Below are 27211 nucleotides of genomic sequence, written 5' to 3' on the forward strand. Positions count from 1 at the left end.
ATCAGCCATAGCCGGTTTGGCTCAGTGGATAGAGGGTCGACCTGCAGACTGAAGGGTCCTGGGTTCGATTCCGGTCAAGGGCACGTACCTCAGTTGCAGGCTCCTCCCGGGCCGGGCCCTGGTCGGGGGAGTGCAGGAGGCAACCCATCGATGTGTTTCTCTCACATCGATGTTTCTCTCTGCCTCTCCCTCTCTCTTCCACTCTCCCTAAAAATCAATGGAAAAATATCCTCGGGTGAGAATTAAAAAAAAATAATAATTCGGCCCAGAACGTCACCAGTGCTGAAGTGGAGGCAGCCTGCCCTGGACTCCGAGGGTGGGAGCCCCCTTGACAGCTTGCGAACCCCCGGGTTGTGGGAGTTCTGTTGGGCCCTGCCCCCCGAGTGCCTGCCCAGCGCTGCCCTGAGGCCCAGCTCCCGTGAGAGGGGGCAGCGATGCCTGCAGAGCCCGTGGCCCTGGGTCCAGCCCAGCGTGTGTCTGCGGTTTGCCCACAGGGCGGTGCCAGGGCCTCGCCAAGGCTGTCTGACTCGCCTCCTCTCGCCCCGATGCAGGATTTGCTGAAGCACACCCCCCCCAGCCACCCCGACCACCCCCTGCTGCAGGACGCCCTGCGCATCTCCCAGAACTTCCTGTCCAGCATCAACGAGGAGATCACGCCCCGCCGGCAGTCCATGACAGTGAAGAAAGGAGAGGTAAGCGTGGAGGGGGCCGGCCCAGCCCGCCTGAGCCGCGGAGGCAGGGTCCCCTCTGGTCCTCAGCGGACTGACCCTGGACGGTTCAATGGGACACAGGAAGCGCATTGCCTTTGGGGGTCCCTGGCCCTGGCGGGGTCCAACCCAGTCCTGTGTGCAGGGCGTCAGAGTGGAGTGTCACAGCCAGCTTGGGGTCCCCGCTGAGGAGACAGGGGAGAAGGAGGGTGGCCTATGGTTTGCCTGGAACCACCCAGTGTCTCCTGAGGGTTCTTTTATTCGAGAACAGTTGTCGCCGGATTTAAGGATTTAAATGGGAGAGAAAGGGAGGCGTGTGTGGTTTGTACGTGTGGCATCAAGAACATGTGCGTGACGTCTTTGGCCAGGCGTGTTCTCCTTCCCCGTCCTCCTCCCTCACTGACAGCCGCCCGGTCCCCATCTCCCTGCACGGCATTGATGGGAGGACGTAGAGCAGAGGGGCTCAGGCTCTGGCCAGTCTGGCTCAGTGGATAGAGCATCGGCCTGCGGACTGAAGGGTCCCCCGGGTTCGATTCCGGTCAAGGGCACAGGCCCAGGTTGCGGGCTCGATCCCCCAGTAGGGGGCGTGCAGGAAGCAACCCATCAATGGTTCTCTCACCATTGATGTTTCTAGCTCTCTCTCCCTCTCCCTTTTTGTTTGAAATCAATAAAAAATATTTTTAAAAAAGAGCCCTAGCCGGCTTGGCTCAGTGGATAGAGCGTCAGCCTGCGGACTGAAGGGTCCCAGGTTCGATTCCAGCCAAGGGCACATGCCTGGGTTGCGGGCTCGATCCCCAGTGGGGGGCATGCAGGAGGCAGCCAATCAATGATTCTCTTTCATCATTGATGTTTCTATCTCTCTCACCTTCTCCCTTCCTCTCTGAAATCAATAAAGAAATATATTTTAAAAAAAAAAGAACAGAAAGGCTCAGGACATACTGACCCAGCCTGCCCGGTGGCCTCTGCCCCTTCCTGGGAGCGGCCCAGCGTGGTCAGGCGGGTGCCCTCCCCGGCGGGTGGCATAGAGTGAGGCAGCAGAGATGCCAGGCAGGGGCGGGCCTCCACCGTGAGCATCGCTGTCGGAAGTCGCACTCGGGCGAGGGGCGCTGACGCGCGGCCTCTGCGGTCTCCGGCCCGAGCAGGACACGGCCTGGGCGTGAACCTGGCGGCCGCCGCCGCGGAGAGCCACTTCCTCCCCTTTCTTGTGGTTCGTGCGCCTGGTGCTGGTGTCAGGCTCCCGGGCAGGTCACTCGGGGTCCCGTCGCCCTCGGTGACAGCCTCCCCATCCTCCTTGGGAAGCGGCTCCTCGTGTGCGGTGCGGGAAGCTGCCACGTGCCCAGGGTCTCCCCGTCAGCTGTCTCCGGGGGGGTGGGGGGGGGTCCTTCCTGGGAAGAGCCGTGAGCAGGGCGATGTCCCCTCCATCCACTCTCAGGCCCCGACACGGCAGGTCCCACAGCGAGGCTGCGGGAGGCCCCCGGGGCTCGGTGCACTGCCCGAGTCTTAGGTACTGAGAGGCACCCCACCCCCTGCGTCCCCTGCGTGTCGGCGGGTTTGGGGGGGGCTCTTGTGTCTAGCCGCTCTGGCAGTGTTCTACGGAGAGGAAAGGAGCCTCCATCAGCCTGGGCTTTTGGGGGTGCCCTATAGTCACCATCTCCACCGGCTCGGCCGGGGTGAGTCAGAGAGGAGGCAGATTTGGGGGGCAGCAGCACACAGTGGGGCTCAGGCCGGGATGCCGCAGGGGCAGGGGTGCTGGCTGGACGTGCCGGGCGCCCGTGGCGGTGAGGGTTCTCTTAGAAAGATGAGGGTGTGCACAGGCAGGGATGGGTGTGGAGGGGCCGGCTGACCGAGTCCACCTGTCGGAGCCCAGGGGTGCCCCCGTGCTCCTCACAGTCAGCCCCACGTCCTCGCAGCCCAGCGGCAGGGCGACTCGGTGGCCCCGTGGAGAATGGAGGTGCCTGAGGTGGGCCTTGAGGAGGGAGAGTAGGTGGGCCAGTGAGGGGGGGCTGGGGGTGGTCAGTGCAGGGGACCGGCTGGGTGTTTCCTATCTGCCAGCCCAGAGGACCCTCCTGAGGCCACTTCTGAGCTGGGCGTAGGGTGCCCTCTGCTGGTGGTGGCCAGGAGCTCAGTTCTTTTGAACTTAATTTTTTTTTATTGATGTCAGAGAGGAAGGGAGAGGGAGGAGAGAGGAACATCCATGATGAGAGAGATTCATTGATCGCCTGCCCCCTGCACGCCCCACACTGGGGATGGAACCTACATCCCTGACACGTGCCCTGACCGGGAATCGAACCATGACCTCCTGGTTCATAGGTCGACGCTCCACCACTGAGCCACGCCGGCCAGGCCAGGCTGCCCTATCCTTACCCAAGTGGCAGGCCCTTCTCACTGTGGGGCCCGTGTGGCGATGCCCCGTCCTTCACGGGCTGGCCCCGTGCCCAGTCTGGGTCTCCGTTGCGTCTCGGAGAGGCCTAGGCGGCCCTGCCTCGAGGGGGGTCTCCTGCCATCATTCCCCACAGACCGTCACACGCCCTCCCCGGCCTCAGGCCAGTGGCCTTTCCCCACCCACGTGCCCGCTCCCACGGGCCAGGCCCCCAGGAGGGGCTGGGAAACTGGTGCGCGGAGAAGAGCTCGCGTGGCACGTATGTTCTCGGGCCGATGAGATGGAGGCTTGCTCTGGAACGCGGGTCCGAGGCTGGAGGTGGAGGGAGTGGAGGCCGCGGCCCTAACCCTGGCCCCTGCCCGCCCCGCCCCGCCCCGCAGCACAGGCAGCTGCTGAAGGACAGCTTCATGGTGGAGCTGGTGGAGGGCGCCCGCAAGCTGCGCCACGTCTTCCTATTCACCGACCTGCTCCTCTGCACCAAGCTCAAGAAGCAGAGCGGAGGGTGAGTGCCCGCCGCCCGTCCCGCCGGCGGCGGAGGCCCTGGGGGCGCGGGGTTGGCTTCATACACAGAGGAAAGCTGGTTGTTTTTGTTTCAAATATACTTTTATTGGTTTCCAAGAGGAAGAGGGGGGGGGAGAGAGAAACATCCGTGATGAGAGAGAATCCTGGATCGGCTGCCTCCTGCACGCCCCCGACTGGGGATGGAGCCCGCGACCTGGGCCTGTGCCCTGACCGGGAATCGAACGGTGACCCCCTGGTTCCTAGGTCAACGCTCAACCGCTGAGCCACGCCATGTCGGGCCCTGGTGGGTTTGTCTTTTGTTGTTGTTTTTTTTCTTTCCACGTGAGCCTGCGGAGGGCAGTCCCTGTGTGGCCAGGTGGTCTCTCTGAGCTGCATTCTGTTTCCACCGGAATGTGAGGCCAGGCTCAGGTTCAAGGTCACCACTACCAACCTGGAGACCTTCTGGGTCGGGGTCAGGTCTCATTGGAGGACTCGGGAAGTGGGAGTGACTGGTCGGGGGAGGTGGGGCGCTGCAGGGTGTGGTGCAGGCTGGCAGGTGGGGGGATGGCTGCTGCCCTTGGTGTCACAAACCTGGTGACAGCTCCTAAGTTATTTCAGCGTAGGCTGCAGACACGCACCCCCAAACACGCACACGCACATGCACACACATGCACGCGCACACGCACACAGCCTCCCAGGGATCAGACCCACCCAGCGTGTTCGGGCTGGGATGGAGGAAGGAAGGTCACATTGGGAAGGATCAGAACTGGGCTCTTCCCCACCTTCTACCCTTGCTGTGCTGAGTGGATTGAATCATTCAACTTGGCAAGGAGCCTCAGTGTCGACCTGTGAACCAGGAGGTCTCGGTTCGATTCCCGGTCAGGGCACATGCCCGGGTTGCGGGCTCGAGCCCCAGTGTGTGGCATGCAGGGAGCAGCCGATCCATGATTCTCTCTCGTCATGGATGTTTCTATTTCTCTCTCTCTCCCCCCCTTCCTCTCTGAAAGTAATAACATTTAAAAAAGGAGAGAGAAAAAGAGTTCCCGTTTCCCCACACATCAAGGCAAGGGATTGCACCGGGTAGATCGGCAGCCCCTCAAACGGCTAGGACGCGGGGGGCCCCTGTGGTCCTGTCATGGTGTGGCCTTAACGGCCTCCCACGTCACAGAGCCTGCGCATTGCCACCATCACTCCTTCCCCAGGGGAATCGGGGCTGGTCACACCCCCTGGGGCCTCCGTCACCCATGCCCACGTCCACGAATCTCCGAGTCTGGGTCCTTGGCGTCGGCCGGGGGTCTCCTGCCAGCCTGTCCCCCGGGCCCCAGGCTGGGGTTGCAGGTCGGGGCTCTCGGCTTCTGACAGCAGCGATGTTGGCAGAGGAAGGCGGGGTCGTGTTCACCTGCTCCTTCCCCTCTCCCCCGCCCCCAGCAAAACGCAGCAGTACGACTGCAAGTGGTACATCCCGCTCACCGACCTCAGCTTCCAGACGCTGGACGAGTCCGAGGCGGCGCCCACCATCCCCCTGGTGGTGGACGAGGAGCTGGACGCCATGAAGATCAAGATCTCGCAGATCAAGAGCGACATCCAGAGGGAGAAGGTGGGCGCGGAGGAGGCCGGGCTCTGCGGCTCGAGGAGGCCGCAGCCCCTGGCGTCCGGGCAACGGGGCGGACGCCACGGGGCATCTGACCCCGCCTCTGGTTTCTGGGACCTGCCGGGCATCCCCGTTCGGCGTGGAGCCTTCCAGAACATGGCGTGGGCGAGGGACCCAGCGGCCTCGATGGGGAGAGAGTCCCGGGGGGGTGCGGCCCCTCCACGCACCCTGGGCCGCCCCGGGCAGACCCCTGGTTGTTGCTGGAAAGACGTGGGTTTCAGAACCAGTGAGGAGTGGTCCAGACTAGAGCAGGTCGCATGCAGTGGCCGCAGAGGAGGAGGGTCCCTAGGAGGTGGGCCCTGGTCCGGGGGACCCTGACGGAGGTGGGCACAGCAGGACAGATGTTCTCACTCCTCACCCACCTGCCAGCCTGCTGCACCGGAAACCCAGCAGGTGGAGCGATGTGTGGGGAGACCAGTAGGGGGTGCGCGTGAGGTGGTTTATCTCTCCGGAGGGGCCTGCCACCTCCAGGGCAGAGGGAAGCCAGGCCCTGTCCTTGGGGCTGCGGAGCCCTATGTGCTGCCACCGGGATGCTCGTTGCCATGGTGACCATAGTGTCAGGCCTGCCCGGGATTGGGGGGCGCTTCAGAGGGAAGTGTCAGGCCTGCCTGGGATTGGGGGGGGCTTCAGAGGGAGGTGCGTGGCACACGACAGGCAGGGTTTCCCCGCCCAGGTCCTGGGGGTGCACCCGGCCCTCCATGAGAACCCCCCCACACACTCCCAGGGAGCCGGATGCTGAAATGTGTGTGGTCCCAGGTGTGGGGAGGGGCCCTCGGGGTCACCGCGGCCCCCTGCACAGTGTCCAGGTTTGAAGAAATGGAAAGAAGGGAGGTTTGTAAAGGTCGCTCCTCTGCCCTTGTGAGGCTCAGTGGTTAGAGCGTCGGCCCGGGCACCGAAGGGTCTCGGGTTCGATTCCCGGTCAAGGGCACGTACCTGGGTTGCAGGTTCATTCCCCGGCCCTGGTCAGGGCGCATATGGGAGGCAACCAATCGGGGTATCTCTCACATCGATGTTTCTCTCTCTCTCCGCTCCCTTCCACTCTCTCTAAAGCAATGGGAAAATGTCCTCCTGGGAGGATTAGCAAAAGAAGGGAGGTTGCTGAGCACATCCAGCAGCCTGTGCCCGGCATTGACCCTTGACCCTTGACCCTGGAGCCAGCAGCAGCTGACCAAGGCGCTGTGCTGGGCCGAGCTGCCAGTGGTATCCCTGGCGTCTAAGGGCTGAGCATCGGGGGAAGTGGGGCCGGGCCGAGCGGGACCAGGTGGCCCTGGCCCCCGGGCTGGGAATGTGACCGCGACCTCTCCCCGCAGAGAGCCAACAAGGGCAGCAAGGCCATCGAGAGGCTGAAGAAGAAGCTGTCGGAGCAGGAATCCATGCTCCTGCTCATGTCCCCCAGCATGGCCTTCCGGGTGCACAGCCGCAACGGCAAGGTCAGTGCCCCCCTGGGCTCGCTCTGCCGTCCAGGCCCCCCCTGCTCCCCCTCTGCTCCCCCAGGCCTTCTTCCCCTCCCCCAGGCCCTCTTCCGCTCCCCCTGCTCCTCTTCCGCTCCCCCTGCTCCCCTTCCGCTCCCCCAGGCCCTCTTCCGCTCCCCCTGCTCCTCTTCCGCTCCCCCTGCTCCCCTTCCGCTCCCCCAGGCCCTCTTCCGCTCCCCCTGCTCCCCTTCCGCTCCCTCTGCTCCTCTTCTGCTCCCCCAGGCCCTCTTCCGCTCCCCCTGCTCCCCTTCCGCTCCCCCTGCTCCTCTTCCGCTCCCCCAGGCCCTCTCCCGCTCCCCCTGCTCCCCTTCCGCTCCCCCTGCTCCTCTTCCGCTCCCCCAGGCCCTCTCCCGCTCCCCCTGCTCCCCTTCCGCTCCCCCTGCTCCCCTTCCGCTCCCCCAGGCCCTCTTCCGCTCCCCCTGCTCCTCTTCCGCTCCCCTTGCTCCCCTTCCGCTCCCCCTGCTCCCCTTCCGCTCCCCCAGGCCCTCTTCCGCTCCCCCTGCTCCCCTTCCGCTCCCCCTGCTCCTCTTCTGCTCCCCCTGCTCCCCTTCCGCTCCCCCTGCTCCCCTTCCGCTCCCCCAGGCCCTCTTCCGCTCCCCCAGGCCCTCTTCCGCTCCCCCAGGCCCTCTTCCGCTCCCCCAGGCCCTCTTCTGCTCCCCCTGCTCCTCTTCTCCTCCCCCTGCTCCCCTTCCGCTCCCCCTGCTCCTCTTCCGCTCCCCCAGGCCCTCTTCCGCTCCCCCTGCTCCCCTTCCGCTCACCTAGGCTGACCCTCCTGGTCCCTGGCTCCCATCCGTTGGTAATATCCCCCGTGCTATGACCGGACAGCCAGAGGCACGGAGGGCACGTGCCTCGGAGGGTTGTGTCCCGGGTGGACAGTGACAGGGAGCAGCTTAGCTGGGGAGGTAACGGGGCGTGTTCTCCCTCCCCCAGAGCTACACATTCCTGATTTCATCCGACTACGAGCGCGCCGAGTGGCGAGAGAACATCCGGGAGCAGCAGAAGAAATGTGAGTGGCCTCCGCGCGGAGAGAGCCCGTGTCCGGGCGGTCAGGGCGGACGGTTCTCACCTGTGGTTTCAGACCTTCTTGCTCCCCTGAGTAGTGGGACTCCAAGTCAGATGTTAGGTGGCCCGGCCGGCGTGGCTCAGTGGATAGAGCGCCGGCCTGTAGACTGAAGGGTCCCGGGTTCGATTCCCGGTCAGGGCACATCGGGTTTCGGGCTCGATCCCCAGTGTGGGGCATGCTGGAAGCAGCCAATCCATGATCCTCTCTCACCATGGATGCTTCTATCTCTCTCTCCCTCTCCCTTCCTCTCTGACATCAATAAAAATACATTTTTTTAAAAAAGAGAGAGAAGAAAGAACTCCTGTGGCTGTGCCGAGGGGTGGGCTGACCCCGCGTCTGTAAGGGTCACGCTGAGATTTCTCCTGCCCTCTGCACCCAGCCTGGGCCCTCCGGGGCCATGGCTCTCTGCGCCCAGCCTGGGCCCTCCGGGGCCATGGCTCGCTCTGTCACGCACCAGTTCCCTCGCTGGGAGCAGGTCACGCCCTCCTGTCGCGCCCTCTCACCAGGGTGCGCCGAGGGTTCAGTTGGGGGCGGGGTTGGGGCGGCATCAGAAAGCGTCCCCGGCCCCGGGTGTCCGGAAAGGTCCGAGCGCCTGTGCAGACGCCCCCCCCCCCCCCCCCCCGCCCTCAGGTTTCAAAAGCTTCTCCCTGACGTCCGTGGAGCTCCAGATGCTGACCAACTCGTGCGTCAAACTCCAGACGGTCCACTGCATCCCCCTGACCATCAACAAAGAAGGTGGGCCACCCCCCCCCCATGCCCAGGGCGCGTCCCTTTCTGCTGTCCGTCTGGCCTGGGGACCGTGGCCTTCCATCCCCACTGGCCTCTCCCAGGAGTGGGCGGGGCAGGGCAGGAGCTGTCTGGCCCCAGGGCTGGTGATTGAGGAGACCCATCACCCCGCCCCCATCCCAAGACACTCCTCAGACTCCCCGGGCACCAGGGCTGGTCCCCATCCCCTGCCCTCCTGCCCCCCAGCCCTCCCCAGGCAACACCTTTGGTTCCCTGTTGCACACACTGGTGTGCACTTGGTCGCACACACAGGTATGTGCTGTGCACATGTGCACACATGCCCCCCCATCCATGTCACACGCTACCGTGACCCCTCTCCTGTTCTCGTGACATTTCATCTCGGTCACTGATCTGCCTGTGTTGTGGAAACAACCAGAGCCTGCCTTTCCCCCCTGGTGTTGCTCAGTGGTTGAGCCATCCATCCACGAACCAAGAGGTCACGTGGTTCAATTCCGTCCCGGCCAGGGCACATGCCCAGGCTGCGGGCTCGATCACCAGTAGGGGGCGCGCAGGAGGCAGTCAATCAAGCAGTGATTCTCTCTCATCATTGATATTTCGATCTCTCGCTCTCCCTTCCTCTCTGAAATCAATAAACATATATTTTTTAAGAAACACACAGCCCTAACCGGTTTGGCTCAGTGGATGGAGCGTCGGCCTGCGGACTGAAGGGTCCCAGGTTCGATTCCGGTCGGGGGCATGTGCCTTGGTTGCGGGCACATCCCCGGTGGGGGGTGTGCAGGGGGCAGCTGATTGATGTTTCTCTCTCATTGATGTTTCTGGCTCTCTGTCCCTCTCCCTTCCTGTCTGTAAGGATCAATAAAATATATTTGAAAACAAACAAACAAACAAAAAAACCACACACACACACACAAAAACGCTAGATCCTAAGGTCCCCAACACAGAGGCCCCGTGGATGTTCCGGTCTGTGGCATCGCCTTGCCCCCTGCTGGGCACAGGGCGACTACAGGGTGCCTCCCGAGGGTGGCTGGGGAAGCCGAGCCTGTCCCCTGCCGCCCTGTCTCAGGACAGACGCTCCCCTCTCTGGTCTCTTGCACAGACGACGAATCTCCCGGCCTCTACGGCTTCCTGAATGTCATCGTCCACTCGGCCACCGGCTTTAAGCAGAGCTCAAGTAAGTGGCCGGTTTGGGAAGGAAGGCGGCTGGGCGGGGCGCGGAGCCAGAGGGTGTGGGAACCAGGGAAATGGCTCGAATTACCATCAGGCGTCTGTGACCCCTGACCCCTGGCGGGGCGGGCCCTGGGTGTGGAGTTGTGTTCCTGGGGTGGACCTTGTCCTTTCCCATGCTTGTCTCTGGTCCTGGGAGCTGGTGCGCTGACCCCTGCTGGCGGGACGTGTCACTGCAGGGGCTGGAGTTGGCTGCAGACAGACAGACAGACGGGTGAGGCAGGGGCATCTCCCAGCTCCTGGAGTAGGTAGAGCAGGGAGGGCCGGTCACGTGTCCCTCCCGGTGCAGCCCAGACCCACGTGGGGTGGGCACAGTGTTTGAATTCACTAGAGACCCTCACGCTGTACCCTCACAGTGGGTGGTCGTGCAGCGTGCAGGTTGTACACTGCACACGCAATGGTTCCGGTGTCTCCCGTGCTGTCCCCCTCCTAAATGCTGGTGTGTCCAGGGGCCCATCCGTCCTGCCTCCCTCACCGCACAGACTCCCTTCTTCCTACTCCCCGGGGTCCTCCCACCAACAACGCAGGGGAGCCGTCGCTGGTGTGGCTCCGTGGATAGAGCGTCGGCCCGCGGAGGGAAGGGTCCCGGGTTCGATTCCGGTCAAGGGCACGTACCTCGGTTGCTGGTTCCCCGGCCCTCATCGGGGTGCGTGCGGGAGGCAGCCCATCCATGTGTCTCTCACACATCGATGTTTCTATCTCTCACTCTCCCTTCCACTCTCTCTAAAAATCAATGGGAAAAATATCTCTTCGGGTGAGGATTAACAAAAAAAGAAAAAGAGCCCAAACCGGTTTGGCTCAGTGGATAGAGCGTCGGCCTACGGACTGAAGGGTCCCGGGTTCGATTCCGGTCAAGGGCATGTACCTTGGTTGCGGGCACATCCCCAGTGGGAAGTGTGCAGGAGGCAGCTGATGGATGTTTCTCCCTCATCGATGTTTCTAGCTCTCTATCCCTCTCCCTTCCTCTCTGTAAAAAAATTAATAAAAATATATTTTTAAAAAAAAAGAAGAAGAAAGAAAATCAAGACTATTTTTTCTGATTTCAAAAGTAACGCCTGCTCTTTTGAACGTGGGTTGCCCGGCCAGTGTGGCTCAGTGGTTGAGCATCGACCTATGAACCAGGAGGTCACAGTTCAAATTCCCTTGCTCAGGGGCACAGGGCTGTGGGCTCCATCCCCAGTAGGGGGCGTGCAGGGGGCAGCCCATCAGTGATTCTCTATCATCATTGATGTTTCTGTTTCTCTCTCCCTTCCCCTTCCTCTCTGAAATCCATAAAAAGTATATATATATGTTTTAAAGTGTGGGCCGCTCTGTCCCCCCGCAGATCTGTACTGCACCCTGGAAGTGGACTCCTTTGGGTATTTCGTGAACAAAGCCAAGACACGTGTCTACAGGGACACGGCTGAACCCAACTGGAACGAGGTGAGGCGCCCCTTCCCACAGTTCTCAGCTGCTGACCTTGTCCTTGGAGCGTGTCTGAACCCCCAGAGGCTCCCCAAGGCTTCCCCCCACCCCCCCAAGGCCTTAGGCCGCGCCGCCAGCATTCCGGGAATCTCCTGGGGGAGGGGTGACTTTGCCCAAGCGATGTTATCTGCATCTTCCTGAGAAGTTGACCCTCCCTCCCCCCTCCCCCATGACAAAGAAATGACCGATGTTGCTGGAGGAGTGTTTGGAAAAAGAACTTAAAAGGGCCTTTTGTGCTGCCTTTGTTGTTGCTGAGTGTTTACTTGGTACGTTTCCATGGCATTTTTCCTGCGAAGGTCGGAATGAGCCTTCTGTGACCCACTTGGTTTCCGGAAGCTCGGGGCTCTGCCGGGGGGCCTGGGCTTGGAGACCGGGGCGCCGGAAGGGCCTCTTGGCTTGTCCCAGGCGCGGGCTGTGTGGGCCGCTCCTGTTTTCCTCCGCCTGGCAGAGCGGTTGAGTAACCCACTTGCCCAGCTGGCCTGCCAGGAGGAGCCTTGGATGGCAGAGGGGCCGGTCTTGATGAAGTCCCCAGATCTTGGAGAGGTGCCATTTCCAGGCTTCTGGAGCAGCTGTTGGCCCTCGGGCCTCCTGCTTGAGGGTGGAGTGGAGGCTGCCAGGCTGCCTGGAGCTACCACCACCACGCCTGCCACCCCGATCCCTGCGACGAGTGGGGTGGTGGGGCCAGAACCCGTTCTCAGTCCTCAGCATGCACTGCTCAGGTCTTTAGACTTCCTGTCTCCTGGGGGCCGGGGCCCGGAAGCCTAGGGCATTGACTGGCCGTGGTCGCCCCGGGCGTCCCCGCAGAAAGGGCTGCGTGGCTGCTGCCGTGAGGGACGGGTCAGAGCCAGGGGCATCCGTCACAGAACGCTTTGCAAAGAGCAAGAGGGTCGTGACCCAACAGGCGGGGAGGAGGCGGGGTCTAGACATCGTGCAGGGAGTTTAGGTGCAAGGGAGGGAAGTGGGGGGCGTGAGGGACCCAGACACAGGAGTGCCATAGCAGCGGGTCACCCGGCGACTGCCCAGGCTGTACCTTCAGCTTCTCTAGGGGTCTTACCTGTTCCTGGCACACACAGCCCCACCCCAGCCCCATTCCGGCTCAGAAATCCCTGCTTCCTTCTCCCCGCCTCCCTTCATTCTTCTCCATTTCCCACCAAGAGCCCACACCGGCCTTCACTGGTGTGGCTCAGTGGATAGAGCGTCAGCCTGCTGACTGAAGAGTCCCAGGTTCGATTCCTGGTCAAGGGCACATGCCCGGGTTGCATGCTCCATCCCCAGTAGGGGGTGTGCAGGAGGCAGTTGATCCATGATTTTCTCTCATCATTGATGTTTCTATCTCTCTCTCCTTCCTTCTTCCTCTCTGAAATCAGTAAAAAACCATATATATATATATATATATATATATATATATATCTCCTATATAATAAAAGTCTAATATGCTAAGTGTCCAGTGGTTCGACCAGTCGCTGTGACACACACTGACCACCAGGGGGCAGACGCTCTGACCGGTAGGTTAGCTTGCTGCTGGGATCCGGCTGATCGGGACTGAGCGAGATGGGCCAGACACGCTCTGGAGCCCTCCCGTGGCCCCTCCCCGGCTCCATCGTGCACGGGTGGGGTCCCTCGGCCTGGCCTGCGCCCTCTTGCAATCCGGGAGCCCTTGGGGGATGTCGGAGAGCCCGTTTCGGCCCGATCCCCACAGGCCAGGCCGAGGGACCCCCGGGCCTCTAGCATATATGTAAAAAAACAACGCCCCGGCCCACAGAAGCATTGGCGTGAGATGCAGACTGGACTGAAGGTCTGTGGGGTGACGGAGGAGAAAGTTGACACCACACGCCTCCCGGCAGACGACCCGAAAGCCTTCGGGGCAGGTCTCTCCTCTGAAGTTCCCCCCCTTCCTGGATCACCTCCTGCACCGGCGGTTTTCTTTCCCTTTCAAATATAGAAAGCGGCTTCGGGTCCACAACAGAGTGGAGCAGAAAGGACTGCGGTTTCTCATTATACCCTCTGCCCGCCCCCCATATACACATGCACACACACACGCGCGCACATACGTGCATGCACACACACAGCCCCTGGAGTGGGACATGTGTTAGTCAGTGAACCTACGCGGACACATCATCATCTCCCCGAGGCCATACATACAATGTCCGCCTCTGTAGCTGCCTCCCCTGAGCTGGTCATGCCTTGTGGGGACCCACAGCCCTGTGAGATGCCAGCTTCAGGGGCTGGGGTTAGATTTGAGTCATTCGGCCGCCGTTGCCTGGATCAGTGGTTGCACACATCGGTGTTTCTCTCTGTCTCGCCCTCTCTCTCCCCCTCTCCCTAAAAATCCATGGGAAAATATCCTCGGGTGAGCATTAACCACAACAGCAGAATGAGTCCCTCGGAGCTTCCAGAAGCATCCAGACAGGGTCGCAGTGGAATGCTCATGGGGCCGTAGCGTCTGGGGCAGGGGTCGGCAAACTTTTTGACTCGAGGGCCACCATGGGTTCTTACACTGGACCGGAGGGCCGGAACAAAAGCATGGATGGAGTGTTTGTGTGAACGAATATAAATTCAAAGTAAAGGAGCGGAGGGGAGAGCAAGAGAACCAGATAGAACAGCCGGATCCGGCCCACGGGCCGTCGTTTGCCCAAGGCTGGTCTGGGGTCCGCATCCCAGGGCTGAAGTGAGGGCGGCCTCCAGGCCCGGGTCCTCCGGGGGCCAGCGAGGAAGCGGTTTGGTGAGACACCACCCCTCGGACGGCCCCTTCGGCCTGGGGCAGTGACCGCCGCCCTCGGACCCGGCTGTTCACGCGGGACTGTCCTTCCCTCTCGGCGCCGCAGGAGTTCGAGATCGAGCTGGAAGGCTCCCAGACCTTGAGGGTCCTGTGCTACGAGAAGTGTTACAACAAAACGAGGATCGCGAAGGAGGACGGCGAGAGCACCGACCGGATCATGGGGAAGGGCCAGGTCCAGGTGAGGCCGCGCCGCCTCCGCCCCGTCTGTCTGTTTGTCTGTCTGTGTGTCTGTGTGTCTGTTAGGCCCCAGTGTCCCCAAAGGAAGTCCAGTTCCACTTGTTTTTCCAAAGGCCAACGGTTATGGAGGCCGGTGCTTCTGGGCAAAGCGTAACCATCTTGCCCCGGCTGGTATGGCCTGGGGGTTAGAGCCTCGGCCTGGGGGTTAGAGCGTCAGCCTGGGGGTTAGAGCCTCGGCCTGGGCACACACCTGGGTTTCAGGTTCGATCCGATCCCTGGCCCTGGTCGGGACGCAGGCAGGAGGCAACCAATCAATGTGTCTCTCTCACATTGGTGTTTCTCTCTATCCTCTCATTCTCTCTATAAAACAATGGAAAATTACTCTTGGGAGAGGATTAAAAACAATAATAATAATAATAATAATAATAGACTTTATTTATCACCCATAGTCCATTTGTAGAATATTTCCATCACCCCAAAACCATGTCCTAATTCCCACGGACAGTCGCTTCCTGTCCCCCAGACCCAGGGACTCCCGAGATAAGTGTAGGGGTTTTGCCACAGGGGAGAGGGGTGCGGCTCAACGCTGAACCCGACAAGGAGCAGTGGGGATGTCTAGCCCAGGAGTAGGGTGAGGGGGGGTCAGTGGACGGAAGTCAGAGAAAACATCAACCAGGGTGGGAGGGTTCTGGCTGAACGGACCTAATGGGATTCCTGTCAAAGGCAGGCCAGGGCGGGGTCAGGGGTCAGACGTCCCCTGGGGGCCAGGGGAGGAGGAGGAATTGGGTCCGTTGTTAAGGGCCATCAGATGTCAGGGGTGGACTCTGGCCGAACCGACAGCAGGATTCTTGCTATCTTATCACTGGGCTCAGGAGGCTGTGCCCAGGGAAGGAGGAGGCCTCGCTGGAAAACAGCTCAGGGCGGCTTGGCGAGAGTTTGCTCAAGGAGGGACTGGCTGTCAGCTCCCTTGCCACACCTCCTGTGACCGTGTGGAGCAGGGGTCCTCAAACTACGGCCCGCGGGCCACATGCGGCCCGCCGAGGACATGGATCCGGCCCGCCGGGTGCCGCTGCCTGTCCTGCTTAGCAGCCGACGCGTCCTGGGCCCGCAGTGCGCCTAGGAATTTGTTCATAGTTTTTTTTTTAAACTATAGTCCGGCCCTCCAACGGTCTGAGGGACAGGGAACTGGCCCCCTGTTTAAAAAGTTTGAGGACCCCTGGTGTGGAGTCATCTCGCCATCCAAGGGTGTGTGTGTCTGTGTGTGTGTGTGTGTGTGTCTGTGTGTCCGTCCGTGTCTGCACCTGTACATTGGGGTGGGCCCTTCGATGTCCGCAGCTGCTGTCATTCTTATCTGTGGTCGTTGTTAGTGGAGAAGGCGGCTGGGCCCCACCCCTGGTCTCTGCCTCGGAGAGAGGGCTGATGGGAAGTCTGGCCCCCGAGCCTCGTCAGCCAGGAAAGAATCCCGCCCGGCGCGAGGTAGAGGATGTTTGTGACTCAGGCCAGAGGGGGCTGGCTGGGCTCCCGGAGACCTGGGCTCCCGGCGGCTTGTTAATGCACCGGGATCCCCAGGAGGAAGAAGGAGGAAGAGGAGGAGGAGGAGGAGGAGGAAGAGGAGGAGGTGAAGGTGGAGAAGCGGTGATGAGGCTCCGCCACCCCAGCCAGGCCTCCTGCTCCCTGACCCTGTGGCTGCTGTCTGGGGGAGCACGTCCATGCCCCCGACCCAGCCCCCTGAGACCAGGCTTTTCCCAGTCACTTCCGGCGCCTCCCTCGTGCCATGTGGGCGGGCGGTCCTGCTGCTCGCGGTGGGTGGGGTGGAGAGCTGGTGGGGTGGGGAGTGCATGGCCTATTCCCCCCCAGGTGCTCCCTGCCCCCCCATACGTATTTGACTCATAAGCTGAGTGGAGAGCACTTCCTATGAGGAGGGGAAGGCACCGCAACCCATGGGCTGTCTGGCGGGTGCAAGAATAGCTCCAGACGCCCGGCCGACGGGGCTCAGGGGTTGAGCATTGGCTGTGAACCAGGAGGTCATGGTTCACATGCCCGGTCAGGGCACAGGCCCGGGTTGTGGGCTCGATCCCCAGTGGGGGGCGTGCAGGAGGCAGCCGATCCATGATTCTCTCTCATCATGGATGTTTCTATCTCTCTCTCCCTCTCCCTTCCTCTCTGAAATAAATTTTTAAAAACACACACACACACACACACACACACACACACACACACACACATATTTTTTTAAGGAAGTAAACTGCCCCAGGCAGTAGGTGATGTGCAAACGTGTGGGGCTCAGTCAGGAGCGGGGGAAGCGCTGGGTCCCTTCTGGGCGCTGACGGCACAGGGAGACTCCATCTCCAAAGAGGCGGGTGAGGAGGGATTGGCACTTCCTCCTGAGCACAGCTCCGTGCTGCCCCCACCCCTCAGCGGGGGGCAGGGGAGTGGGTGCCCCGTGCCGGTCCACGGGTGCCCCAGCTGGCCTTGCCAACTGCCGAGCAAGCAGGGCATCTCTGGTCCTCGGCCAGGCTGCTCTGGACAGCATCAACATCTGCCCTGCCTGGACGGGTCCTTCCACCCCGAGCCTCCACCCCCAACCCCACCCCCACCTCCTGGAATGGGTGCAAAGGGTAGGTGTTTTTGTTTCGTTTTGTTTTTTTAATATATGTTTATGGATTTCAGAGTAGAAGGGAGAGGGAGAGAGAGCGAAACATCAATGATGAGAGAATCATGGATCGGCTGCCTCCTGCACACCCCCCACTGGGGATCCAGCCCACAAACCGGGCATGTGCCCCGAGTGGGAATCGAACCGTGACCTCCTGGTTCATAGGTCGACGCTCAATCACGGAGCCCCCAAAGGGTAGTTTCCTAGGCAGACTTCAGGGCAGCCGGCCACCAGGCCCACAGCCCTGGGGAGAACACTGGGGGTGAGCAGACATCACCCGCCGCCCAGGCCCCATCCCCGAGGGGCACTGCGGCCGGAGACCCCGAGGTGGTGTCGGGAGCACCCTCACATTTCCCCCCCGCCGAGACCTCACTTCCTGTTCTGGCTGCTCGGTCGTCTGTTTTCCCAAACCCCCCACTTGTTTACTTCGCTGCTGCTTTCAGTCACCGAGAGAGCTTGCCAGCCTTGACTGTTGTTTGGGGCCGCGGGGCGACTCTCAGCCTCCTCGTCGCCGTGTTATTCTTCTGGCTGCTTCCGCTCTGCTTAGCACGCTCTGTGCTTTGGAACCGAGCCAGCCCCGGGGGAGGGGGGGCCTCTCCCACGAGAGCCGCCATCCAGGGCCACGGCGAGGGACGGGCCCAGGGCCGCGCCCCCTGCAGCCTGCGGCCCATGGCCGGGGTCTCACCTGCCGGCCAGCTCCTGCCACGGCCTCTGGGGCCGGGTGGCGGGGGGTCTGGACCTTGTTGCTGGGGGTGGACGGATGGCACCAAGTCCCCTCATCACCGGGCCAGCTATGGGGGGGGGCAGGCGTGGGGTGTCCTCCGCTCTGTGCATCTGAGGCAGGGCACGCCATTATTGGGGTAACTGGCTGGGGTGGTGCAGGCCCTGGGGGTGTCCCCGGAGCGCCTCCTGCCACGCGATGGGGCCAGGCAGCGGCGTTACTCAGCGTTCCCAAATCGCGCCCACAGGAAACCGGCCCCTGGAGAAGGAAATTGGGCTTTTCTGGGCTTCAGAGAAAACCGTGATGCGCGAGTTCCCGTAACCAATCGGCTGCTGGCGGGGCTGTTTTTTCCAAGCAGAGACAAAAAAAAAAAAAAAAAAAAAAAAAAGTCAAAAACTCAAGGGTCATAGGAAGCTTTGACCTTGGCGAGCCAGGCTGCAGGGGCGGGGCTTCGCCCGAACCCCAGTCAAAAGGCTGCGGAGGCCGGGGCTGCCCGTCCAGCCTCCCGCCCAGCCGTGCTCGCCCTCCGGCCCTCTGACCAGCGACCGACCAGCCGGCGGGACGAGGATGCGAAAGGCGCCGGCCGCTCCCGCCGCCGCGCGGGGCCTCCTGCGCTGCTTCCAGCGGAGCCCGGCGGCCTGTGCTCCGGGCACCACCCTGTGGACCCACCTTCGAAACCTCCTGTGCAAGGGCAAGGTGGGCCGGCGGGGCTGTGGTGGCCCCCCGGGGGGAGCTGTGTCCGGCGGGGGCCTCTGCTGCCGATGCCTCCGTCCCCTCCTTCCCCTGTCCCTTTGCTTGTCGGCTGCGTTGGCCAAGTCTCAGTTCTTTTATTTATTTTTTTATTGATTTTTAGAGAGAGGAAGGGAGAGGGACAGAGAGATAGATTGGCTGCCTCCTGCAGGCCCCCCAGTGGGGATGGAGCCCGCAACCTGGGCATGTGCCCCGGCCGGAATCGAACCGTGACCTCCTGGTTCCTAGGTCGGCGCTCAGCCACTAGCCAGCCAGCCGGCCTGGGCACTCCTTAGGTGACTTGAAACAGCAGAGTCCTGCAGACCGGTGCCGTGAGTCACTAGCGTCGTGATTCGGGGCTGGGCTCCGGCTCCTTCCGGGCCAGACTCTAAGCCACAAGCCTGGCCCAGGCCCGAGGCCCCTCCTGGGCGCCAGGCCCCACAGCCGGACCGCAGCGCACGCTGTGGGAGGAGCCGTGGCCCGAACTTCTGGGTGGCATTGCCCCCAGGCAGTTCTACTTGACATGGGGCTTCCAGAATTGTCACTTAAACCTATGGCTAAGCGTAGGTAGCACCTGTGAGGGTTGATGAGGTGGGGCAGGGGGGCCCCAGCTCCTGGACTGCCAGCATGGACTTCAGCTCCCATCTGAACAGATGGGAGTGGGGAGCAGGGAGCAGGGCCCCGAGCTGTCACCACCTCATACACAGGGTGTCTCCGGGCCCCAGAGGACAGCGGTCGGGAGCTGGAGGGCTCTCGGGGTCCCAGGTGTCCAGCAGATCCTCTCCCTTCCAGGGGCCCCTTGGCCCTTGATAGAGGTGCTGGCCCAGGTGCGGCTCTGGTTGCGATGTAGGTGTGGGGGAGCAGGTGTGGGGGAGCAGGTGTAGAGAAGCAGCGGGCGTGGGCTGCGGCCTGGCGGGGCCTCGGCACGGGTCCCAGGGCCTCTGATAATCGCGACTCCGTGCTTTCAGCTGGACCCCCAGGCCCTGCAGGACAGAGACTGGCAGCGGACGGTCATCGCCATGAACGGGGTATGTACCCGCGGGGTTCTGTGGGCACCTACTCACCCCAGCAGGTCAGCATGGCCCTGCGTAGGAGGGAGGTGGGCTGGAGGAGGGCGAGGAGGCCCGGAGAGCAGAGTTACTGCACAGGGAGGGAGGGAGGAGGGGTCCCCGTGGTGTGTGGAGTGCAGCCGGTGGCCGGGCACTGAGCATCCCTCCCGAACACGAACGAGGCCAGTGGCGCCGCCCGGACAGGGAGGGACAGGGACAGGCAGGGCCTCCGCCTGGGGCTGCCTGTGGGAACTGACCCCCTGACGAGTCCTCGGGGCCCTTTGTTCTCTCTGTCTCACCCTCTCCCTTCATTCCCCAAAAATCCATGGGAAAATACCCTCAGGTGAGGATTAACACCCAAAAACAAAGCAGTGAATTGGCAAATCAAAGACATTTGAGAGAGAAAGACAGAGAGAGGGGGACAGAGAGAGGGAGAGAAGCAAGCAAAAAGTTAAAAAATTTAGCCGAAACCGGTGTGGCTCAGTGGATAGAGCGTCGGCCTGCGGACTGAAGGGTCCCGGGTTCGATTCCGGTCAAGGGCATGTACCTTGGTTGCGGGCACATCCCCAGTGGGAGGTGTGCAGGAGACAGCTGATCGATGTTTCTCTCTCATCGATGTTTCTAACTCTCTATCCCTCTCTCTTCCTCTCTGTAAAAAATCAATAAAGTAAAAAAAAAGTTAAAAAAAATTAAATTAAAAGGAGAAGCAATGGGGTTGCGGGGGGAGGTTCCACCAGAGCTGGTCCTTAAACCGCCCGCACCGTCCTGTCCGGGTCCTGGCGCTGGGACCTGGGCCTGCTTGGCCCCGGGTGGGAAGATTCGCCCCGGATCCTGGGCTGTGGGGACCAGAGGGTGAGAGGGCCGTGCCATCTCCTCCCACAGATCGAGGTGAAACTCTCGGTGAAGTTCACCAGCAGGGAGTTCAGCTTGAAGAGGATGCCGTCCCGGAAGCAGACGGGGGTCTTCGGGGTCAAGATCGCTGTGGTCACCAAGTGCGTGTCGAGGGGCCTGGGCTCTCGGGTCTCTTGTCCCCCCCCTCCCCCCTCTCCCCTCCCAGGAAAGCGCGCACATGGGTCTTCCCTCTCCCAGGCCCCGGGGACACCGGCTGCCTAGCTGCCCCCATGTTCCCTGCACAGCTTACCCTACAGGCTCGGGAACGTCCTCGTTCCTTCCCGATGCAGGGGGTCGGCCCACACACGACCCCCCCGGACTGTGCGAGGGCAGGGTCCTCTTCCCCCCTTGGAGTCTGTCACGATCCGGGTTCCGTTGCAGGATGGCGACCCCTGCCCCTGGGTCACGTGTCATCCAGAAGCTCACACCTGGCGCCTTCGCCATCCCCGGCTCCAGGTGTCCACACGGGCAGCGGCTGTGCCCCCACCCCCCCCCGGTGGCTTACTACTGGGCTGCTGGGCACTCACGGTGCACCCCTTCCCCGCAGGAGGGAGAGGTCCAAGGTGCCCTACATCGTGCGCCAGTGCGTGGAGGAGATCGAGCGCCGGGGCATGGAGGAGGTGGGCATCTACCGCGTGTCCGGAGTGGCCACGGACATCCAGGCGCTGAAGGCGGCCTTCGACGTCAGTGAGTGGCGGCCCCGGGCAGCGTGGGGCGGGGGTGGGGGCGGGGTGTCCGCGCTTCTCCTGGGGCGCCCTCACGGCCTGTGCTCATATCACGCTCTGCGCTTTCTCGTCGCTAAAAGTGAGGAGAAAACCTTGGTGGGAGGCGGTTCCGCAGACACCGCTTCTCAGCCCCTGGGACCAGGCCTGGCTCCTGCTCAGCTGGACCAGGCTTTCCCTGGGGGGATTTTTGCTGGGGCTCAGTCTGCTCTTCGGGGGGCAGCGCGGGGCGCAGAGGTGCCGACCGGAGCCCAGGGCCAGTGTGGCTGCCCGGCGCTCGGGCCGTGCGAGGGCCCGAGGGGAGCGGGCACAGCTGCCTGGGGGTCTCTGTCTCCCTCCCCTCCGCACACCGAGACCCCAGAGGGCCCTCCGTGGCCACCGCATTCCCAGGGGAAGGCCCTGGCTTAACCCCTGAAGCGGAACAAATAGCCGTGTCTTCCTGTTGTCAGAAGAAGAGACCCCAGCCAGCCAGCCCCGGCCAGTGTTGCTCAGTGGGTAGAGCGTCGGCCTGTGGACTGGAGGGTCCCGGGTTCGATTCCAGTCGAGGGCACAGGCCCGGGTTGCCGGCTCGATCGCTGGCCCTGGTCGGGAGGCAGCCCATCGATGTGTCTCTGTCACGTCCATGTTTCTCTGTCTCTTTTCCCCTCCCTTCCACTCTCTAAAAACCAATGGGAAATGAGGCTTAACGACAAATAAAACGAAGGCACCGCAGCTGGGCGGTTGGTTCAGGGTTGAGCCCCCCGATTCCTGCCTCCTTCCCCGGCCGCCCCTCGCCCAGCAGGCGGTGTGGGGAGGAGGCTCGGAAGGAGGGGTGTGAGTGGCTAAGAGGAGAGGCGCCCCGAAGGCAGGCAGCCAGGCCAGGGGCGCGGACCCACTTCAGGATGTGGGGGCGTCACCTCCTCCTCTGCGCTCTGTCCAGACAACAAGGACGTGTCCGTGATGATGAGCGAGATGGACGTCAACGCCATCGCGGGCACCCTCAAGCTCTACTTCCGTGAGCTGCCCGAGCCGCTCTTCACCGACGAGTTCTACCCCAACTTCGCCGAGGGCATCGGTGAGCGAGCCTGGGAGCCCCTCCCGCTCCCCTCTGGTCCGCTGTTCCCCCTCTGCCTCCGTCCGGGGTGCAGCCCAAACTCGGCGTGTGCCGGGGGCACCCAGAACCGAGCCGGTGCTCGAAGGCCTCCTTCTGTCCTCCGTGCACCTGCGGTCCCCGCCCTCTGCGTAGCGGGTGCCTGCCGGGGGGTGGGGATGGGGATGGGGTCGCGATGGCCCCTCCTCCTCCTAGAGCCCTTGTCCTGCTCCCCTGACCCCAGGTCGACCTGCAGGGTAGTGTCTGGGGGACGGGGGGGGGGGGACGGGGGGGCACTGGTGTAGGGGCAGCTGCAGCCTCTGCACCCTGCCTCCGGGGCTGTTTGATCGGGGACCTCGTCCCCCGATCATGAACAGGGTGATGGGGGTCCCCGAGACCTCGCAGCCCCCTGCCCCCTGGGCTGCTGTCTCATGCCGTGCGTGGCTTCCATGCCTCAGGCTGTTCTGAGCAGGAGGCAGGAATGGCCGCGTGGTGCCTTTGACCCTTTGAGACAGAGAGAAGGTGTTCCAAGGGGCTCGACCCCACACAGGCTCCTGTCACAGGCTCCCGACCTGTGAGCCCGAGGATGACCGCCCAGTGACCCCAAGAATTGACAGCCCCCCCTCCAACTCCCCGCAGCTCTTTCAGACCCTGTGGCGAAAGAGAGCTGCATGCTGAACCTGCTCCTGTCGCTCCCGGAAGCCAACCTGCTGACCTTCCTCTTCCTCCTGGACCACCTGAAAAGGTACCCCCAGCTCTGCCTCGGACAAGCGCTTTCTGCACCCCTCGGGCTCCCCTCAGACTCCTTGGCACCTGGGGTTACTCACCCACTCTGGGCACTAGGGCCACAGCCACCTTCTTCCCTCTCACCACCCGCCCCCTCTGCACCCCGGCCTTAAAGTGAGGTGCTTTGCCCGGCCGGCGTGGCTCGGTGGTTGAGCATCGACCTATGAACCAGGAGGTCACGGTTTGATTCCCGGTCAAGGCACATGTCTGGGTCGCGGGCTCAGTCCCCAGTGGGGGGGCGTGCAGGCGGCAGCTGGTTGATGATTCTCTCTCATCGTTGTTGTTTCTATCTCTCTCTCCTTCTCCCTTCCTCTCTGAAATCAATAAAAATATATTTGGGGGGAAAACAGTGGGGTGCTTTGGCCACAGCCAGCATTGTGTTTGGACCCCACCCACCCCCTCCCGGCCAAGGTCATGGCCCAGGGTTGGTCGCGCCACCTGTTGGCCTCAAGGCCTCCCTGTCGGGGCCCCTCAGACCCAGGAGCATGAGGGTGGGCCTGCCTCCAGCACAGCCAGGGCCGGGTCAGCTGTGCTATGGAGCCGGCCCAAGGCAGAGGGGGTGGCGCCCATCACCCCTCTCCCTGAGGACTCTGGGGTGGCCCGGCCCCTGGGTCTCCCCTCTGTCCTGAAGGCGGCGTCCCAACAGCACCCTGTGCTTCGGCCTCCCGCAGGGTGGCAGAGAAGGAGACGGTGAACAAGATGTCCCTGCACAACCTCGCCACGGTCTTCGGCCCCACGCTGCTGCGGCCCTCGGAGAAGGAGAGCAAGCTCCCCGCCACCCCCGGCCAGCCCATCTCCATGACTGACAGCTGGTCCCTGGAGGTCATGTCCCAGGTATGAGCAGGCGGGCTCCAGCCCGTGGCACCCAGCCTCACCCAGGTGTGGCCTCTGCCTGCTCCCCCTGGAGGCCTGCCAGGCGCCACTCAAATTGTAAGGGGAGCCCTAGCCCGTGTGGCCCAGTGGATAGAGCATCGGCCTGAGGACTGAAGGGTCCTGGGTTCGATTCCAGTCAAGGGCACATATCCGGGTTTCAGGCTTGATCCCCAATAGGGGGCGTGCAGGAGGCAGCCGATCAATGATTCTCTCCCATTCGTTTTATCTCTTTCTCTTTCTCTCTCTCTCTCTCTCTCTCTCTCTCTCTCTCTCTCTCTCTCTCTCTCTCTCTCCCCCTCTCCTTTCCTCTCTGAAATCAATGCAAATGTATATATATATATTTAAAATTGTACGGGGGAGGTGGCCAGAGAGGGACCTGCCTAGGGAGGCCTCTCCCTTTGCACCTTACTGGGCTTCTCGGGGTGGTCCTTCAGGGGCACCCCGGTGTCTTGCTGTGAGGGGCTCATGGGCCCCATAGGAGCCCTCCGCACCCCAAGCTGGCCTTAGGGCCTCCGTGAGCAGGCCTGCCCTGTGAGCGCCCCTCTGAGCTGCTCCCATCCCCCTGCTGTGCCCGGCAGGTCCAGGTGCTGCTGTACTTCCTGCAGCTGGAGGCCATCCCTGCTCCCGACAGCAAGCGACAGAGCATCCTGTTCTCCACGGAAGTCTAAAGGCCCGACGCCTCTGTCTCCAAGAAGCCGGCAGAACGGCCTGGGACACTCCTGGCGAGACAGGCCACCACAGAGCAGGAACCGCATCTTCTGGAGGAGTCATCGGGCCGCCAGCAAAGAGCCAGGCCCTCTGCCAAGAGACCAGTTGCTACCCAAGGCAGAAGGCCAAGTGGCCTGGGCCGTGCTGGACCCCCAGCCTGGGGGGGGGGGGCGCGCCCCTGAGCTCCCCGCTGGCCTCCGACTCTGGTTTTCCGCCACCAGAGGGCGCTCCAAAGCCAGCACGCTCGGCTCAGAGTGCAGGCCCGGCCCCAGGCAAGGCGAAAGGAGTGGTTTTTTTAATGAACTTTTCGGAGTTTCAAAGATTTCTACTGGATCCCTTGTCAAGATGCACCCTCTCCGGGGAGAAGGGGACACGAGCAGATCCCTCACGGTCGTGTCCCGAATAAACACTGTTGCTGCTTCGCACCGTGGGGGCCCCAGCCCGTCCCCCTGTGTGGGTGGGGGCGCTGGGATTTTCCTGACTTAAAAATTCGACTCCTGTGTGTCACGGGGCGTGGAAAGCTAAGTCAACACTGTGTAGCATTGGACCCCTTTTGCCTCCTTCCTCTCTTCTCTCGCTTTCCAGAAGGATCTCTGTGCACAAAGGGGTCTCTCTCCTGTCCTGTCCTGTCCTGTGGCGTTGCTTTTGCAGATCATGTGCGCTCCTTGGAGGGCAGCTGCCCATGTAACATCCAGGACCGGCCACCAGGGGGCGGGAGGCCGGGGCTGCGCACTTTATGGCTCCTTCTCCAGGGAGAGTGACCCCTGCCCCCCATCCCATCCCAGCCCCCCGCTGGGCACAGGCTGTCCTGCAGCTTACAGAGGCCCCATCTCTAGCTCCCGCCCTCCCCTCCCCCCAGGTCCTCGCTCTGCTGAACAGACTCAGTACGTTTTTCTAACAGCTTTTTCTTGCTCCTCTGGCGGCATCGGCATCGGCTTGTTTTAAACTTTGATCCGAATCGCCTTTTGATACTTGAATATTTTTAAGTTTTATACATAGTTTCTAATTTTTTTCCGGACCGATTCAGAAGATACCTAATAAGATGGGAGGATGTACTCCCAGCGGTATTCTGTCTTCCTCCCGGCGCCGGCTGTCTTCATCGCGAGCCGTTGCTGAGGCTCCTGGGCACCGGGGGTCAGGCCCGGGCTGAGGGGGGGGCGACTGACTCGCATCCCAGAGCAGGCGGAAGGACAGACGTGCCCACCCCCCTCCCACTCTGCACGCCCCTGCTAGCCCTCCTGACCCTCTGGCGGAGAGGGAAGAGAATAGGAAGCCGCTAAGGATTTTGAAGAAACAGGTCTATGAACATGGCATCCGTCTTTTTTTAAAAGAGGGGTTGGGCCCTGGCCGTGGTGCTCCGTGGATGGAGCGTCGGCCTGCGGACCGAAGGGTCCCGGGTTCGATTCCTGTCGAGGGCACGTACCTGGGTTGCAGGCTCCTCCCCAGCCAGGCTCTGGTTCGGGGTGCATGCGAGAGGCAACCCATCGATGTGTTGCGCTCACATCAGTATTTCTCTCTTGTCTTTCCCTCTCTCTCCTCCTTTTTCTAAAAATATCCCGGGGGTGAGGATTAAAGAAACAAACAAATAAATAAAAAGAGGGGTTGGGGCGAGGGGAAAAGAAGGGACAAGGGTCCAGGCTCCTCTGGCAGGAAGAGAGGATGCGATGAATCGGAGGAGGGAAGCCATGGTGTGACTCAGGAAAAGGTGTTTCGTTGTCACGTGATGGCAGCAGCGACCAGGGGCGCTGTCCCACGCTCCTGCCCACGTCCCTGGGGAGGTGGCAGGGCTCACCCAGGGTGTCCAGGGGCAGCTCTCTCTCTGCCCGCGGACCCGCTGAGCCGGGGGCCAGGAAACAAGGTCACTTGAAGGTCTGACGCCTGCATACTGTATTTATTTAGCTGTACTTTTTTTTTTTTTTTTTTTCCGAGGAGCGTGGACCCACCGTGTTAACACAGAGCTCCCCCTCACCCCGGGGATGAGGGCAGGGCGCGGGGTTGTCTGGCCTCCGCGCGTTTCTGGGCCCAGTGGGTTCCCGGGGTCCCTCCGGCCTGGCTTCCCACCCGACCGTCTAGCAAACCTCCAGCCCCGGAACACGCTGCTTATTAGGAAAGCTAACCCAGCCCCGGGTCCCCCTCCCCCAGTTCCCGTGATTTGCATCTGTCGCGTTGAAACTGGAAAGCAATACATCAGCGTCTGTGCCAATGCCCCTCCCCTCGCCCGCCTCCTTCCCGTGTTATTTATACAGAACGTTCGCCGCTTCCCGACGGAATGACCACTCCTCTGTCGCTGTACAAGCCCTCCTTCGCTGGGCCGCCGCCGTGGCGGGCTCACGTGGGATCCCCGGCGGCCCCCACGGTCCCCTCTGCCACGCAGGCCCCTGGGTTGGCCGAGCCAGCGGGGGGCAGGGGGAGGCCCGGAGCTCAGATGCAACAAGAGACGAGGCCGCCCAGCCCTGGACCCGGGGTCAGCAGCCCTGAGCTTCGTTCCCGCCAGGGGCACCCACCGCCTGCCACTGGGGAGGGGCGGGGCGGGGCTGGTCTCAGCAGCTGCGTTTCTGCTTTTGAGCTCAGCCACCCGGGTGCCGCCGTCGGGGAAGGGACTGCTGACACTGTCATTAAAGTTTCCTGAGACGACTTGCGTGCGTGGTGGTGATGGTTGCGTGAGGAAGGGAAGCTCGACCCTCTGCGGCGGGCTCTGGGTGGGCAGTGGGCCTCCGGGAGGGAGGTGTGCCCGCCGCTGTGGAGGGGCCGGGCCCGGAGGGGCTGCGGGGCCGTGGCGGGACACGGAGCAGCATCAGTCACTCGGAGGAGCGAGAGCTTTGGGCCACCTGGTTTGAGAGCGGGC

General features: G+C 62.3%; 1 protein-coding gene across 1 annotated transcript in view; it reads left to right on the top strand.

The window, feature by feature from the left end:
- BCR (BCR activator of RhoGEF and GTPase) overlaps positions 1 to 26999 on the top strand; it is an 83046-nt gene extending 56047 nt beyond the window's left edge. The window contains exons 8-23 of the mRNA XM_080650380.1: positions 552 to 692; positions 3468 to 3589; positions 5017 to 5185; positions 6550 to 6669; positions 7642 to 7717; positions 8405 to 8509; positions 9618 to 9692; positions 11070 to 11167; positions 14035 to 14166; positions 19237 to 19296; positions 20200 to 20309; positions 20756 to 20895; positions 21850 to 21984; positions 22639 to 22744; positions 23457 to 23619; positions 24237 to 26999. Coding sequence (XP_080506506.1) covers positions 552 to 692; positions 3468 to 3589; positions 5017 to 5185; positions 6550 to 6669; positions 7642 to 7717; positions 8405 to 8509; positions 9618 to 9692; positions 11070 to 11167; positions 14035 to 14166; positions 19237 to 19296; positions 20200 to 20309; positions 20756 to 20895; positions 21850 to 21984; positions 22639 to 22744; positions 23457 to 23619; positions 24237 to 24326 — 1842 coding nt within the window. The 3' untranslated portion in view covers positions 24327 to 26999. The remainder of the gene's footprint in view (positions 1 to 551; positions 693 to 3467; positions 3590 to 5016; positions 5186 to 6549; positions 6670 to 7641; positions 7718 to 8404; positions 8510 to 9617; positions 9693 to 11069; positions 11168 to 14034; positions 14167 to 19236; positions 19297 to 20199; positions 20310 to 20755; positions 20896 to 21849; positions 21985 to 22638; positions 22745 to 23456; positions 23620 to 24236) is intronic.
- The last annotated feature ends 212 nt before the right edge of the window (positions 27000 to 27211 follow it).

Source organism: Plecotus auritus (genome assembly GCF_963455305.1).
Source record: "Plecotus auritus genome assembly, chromosome: 13".
Taxonomy (NCBI): Eukaryota; Metazoa; Chordata; class Mammalia; order Chiroptera; family Vespertilionidae; genus Plecotus; species Plecotus auritus.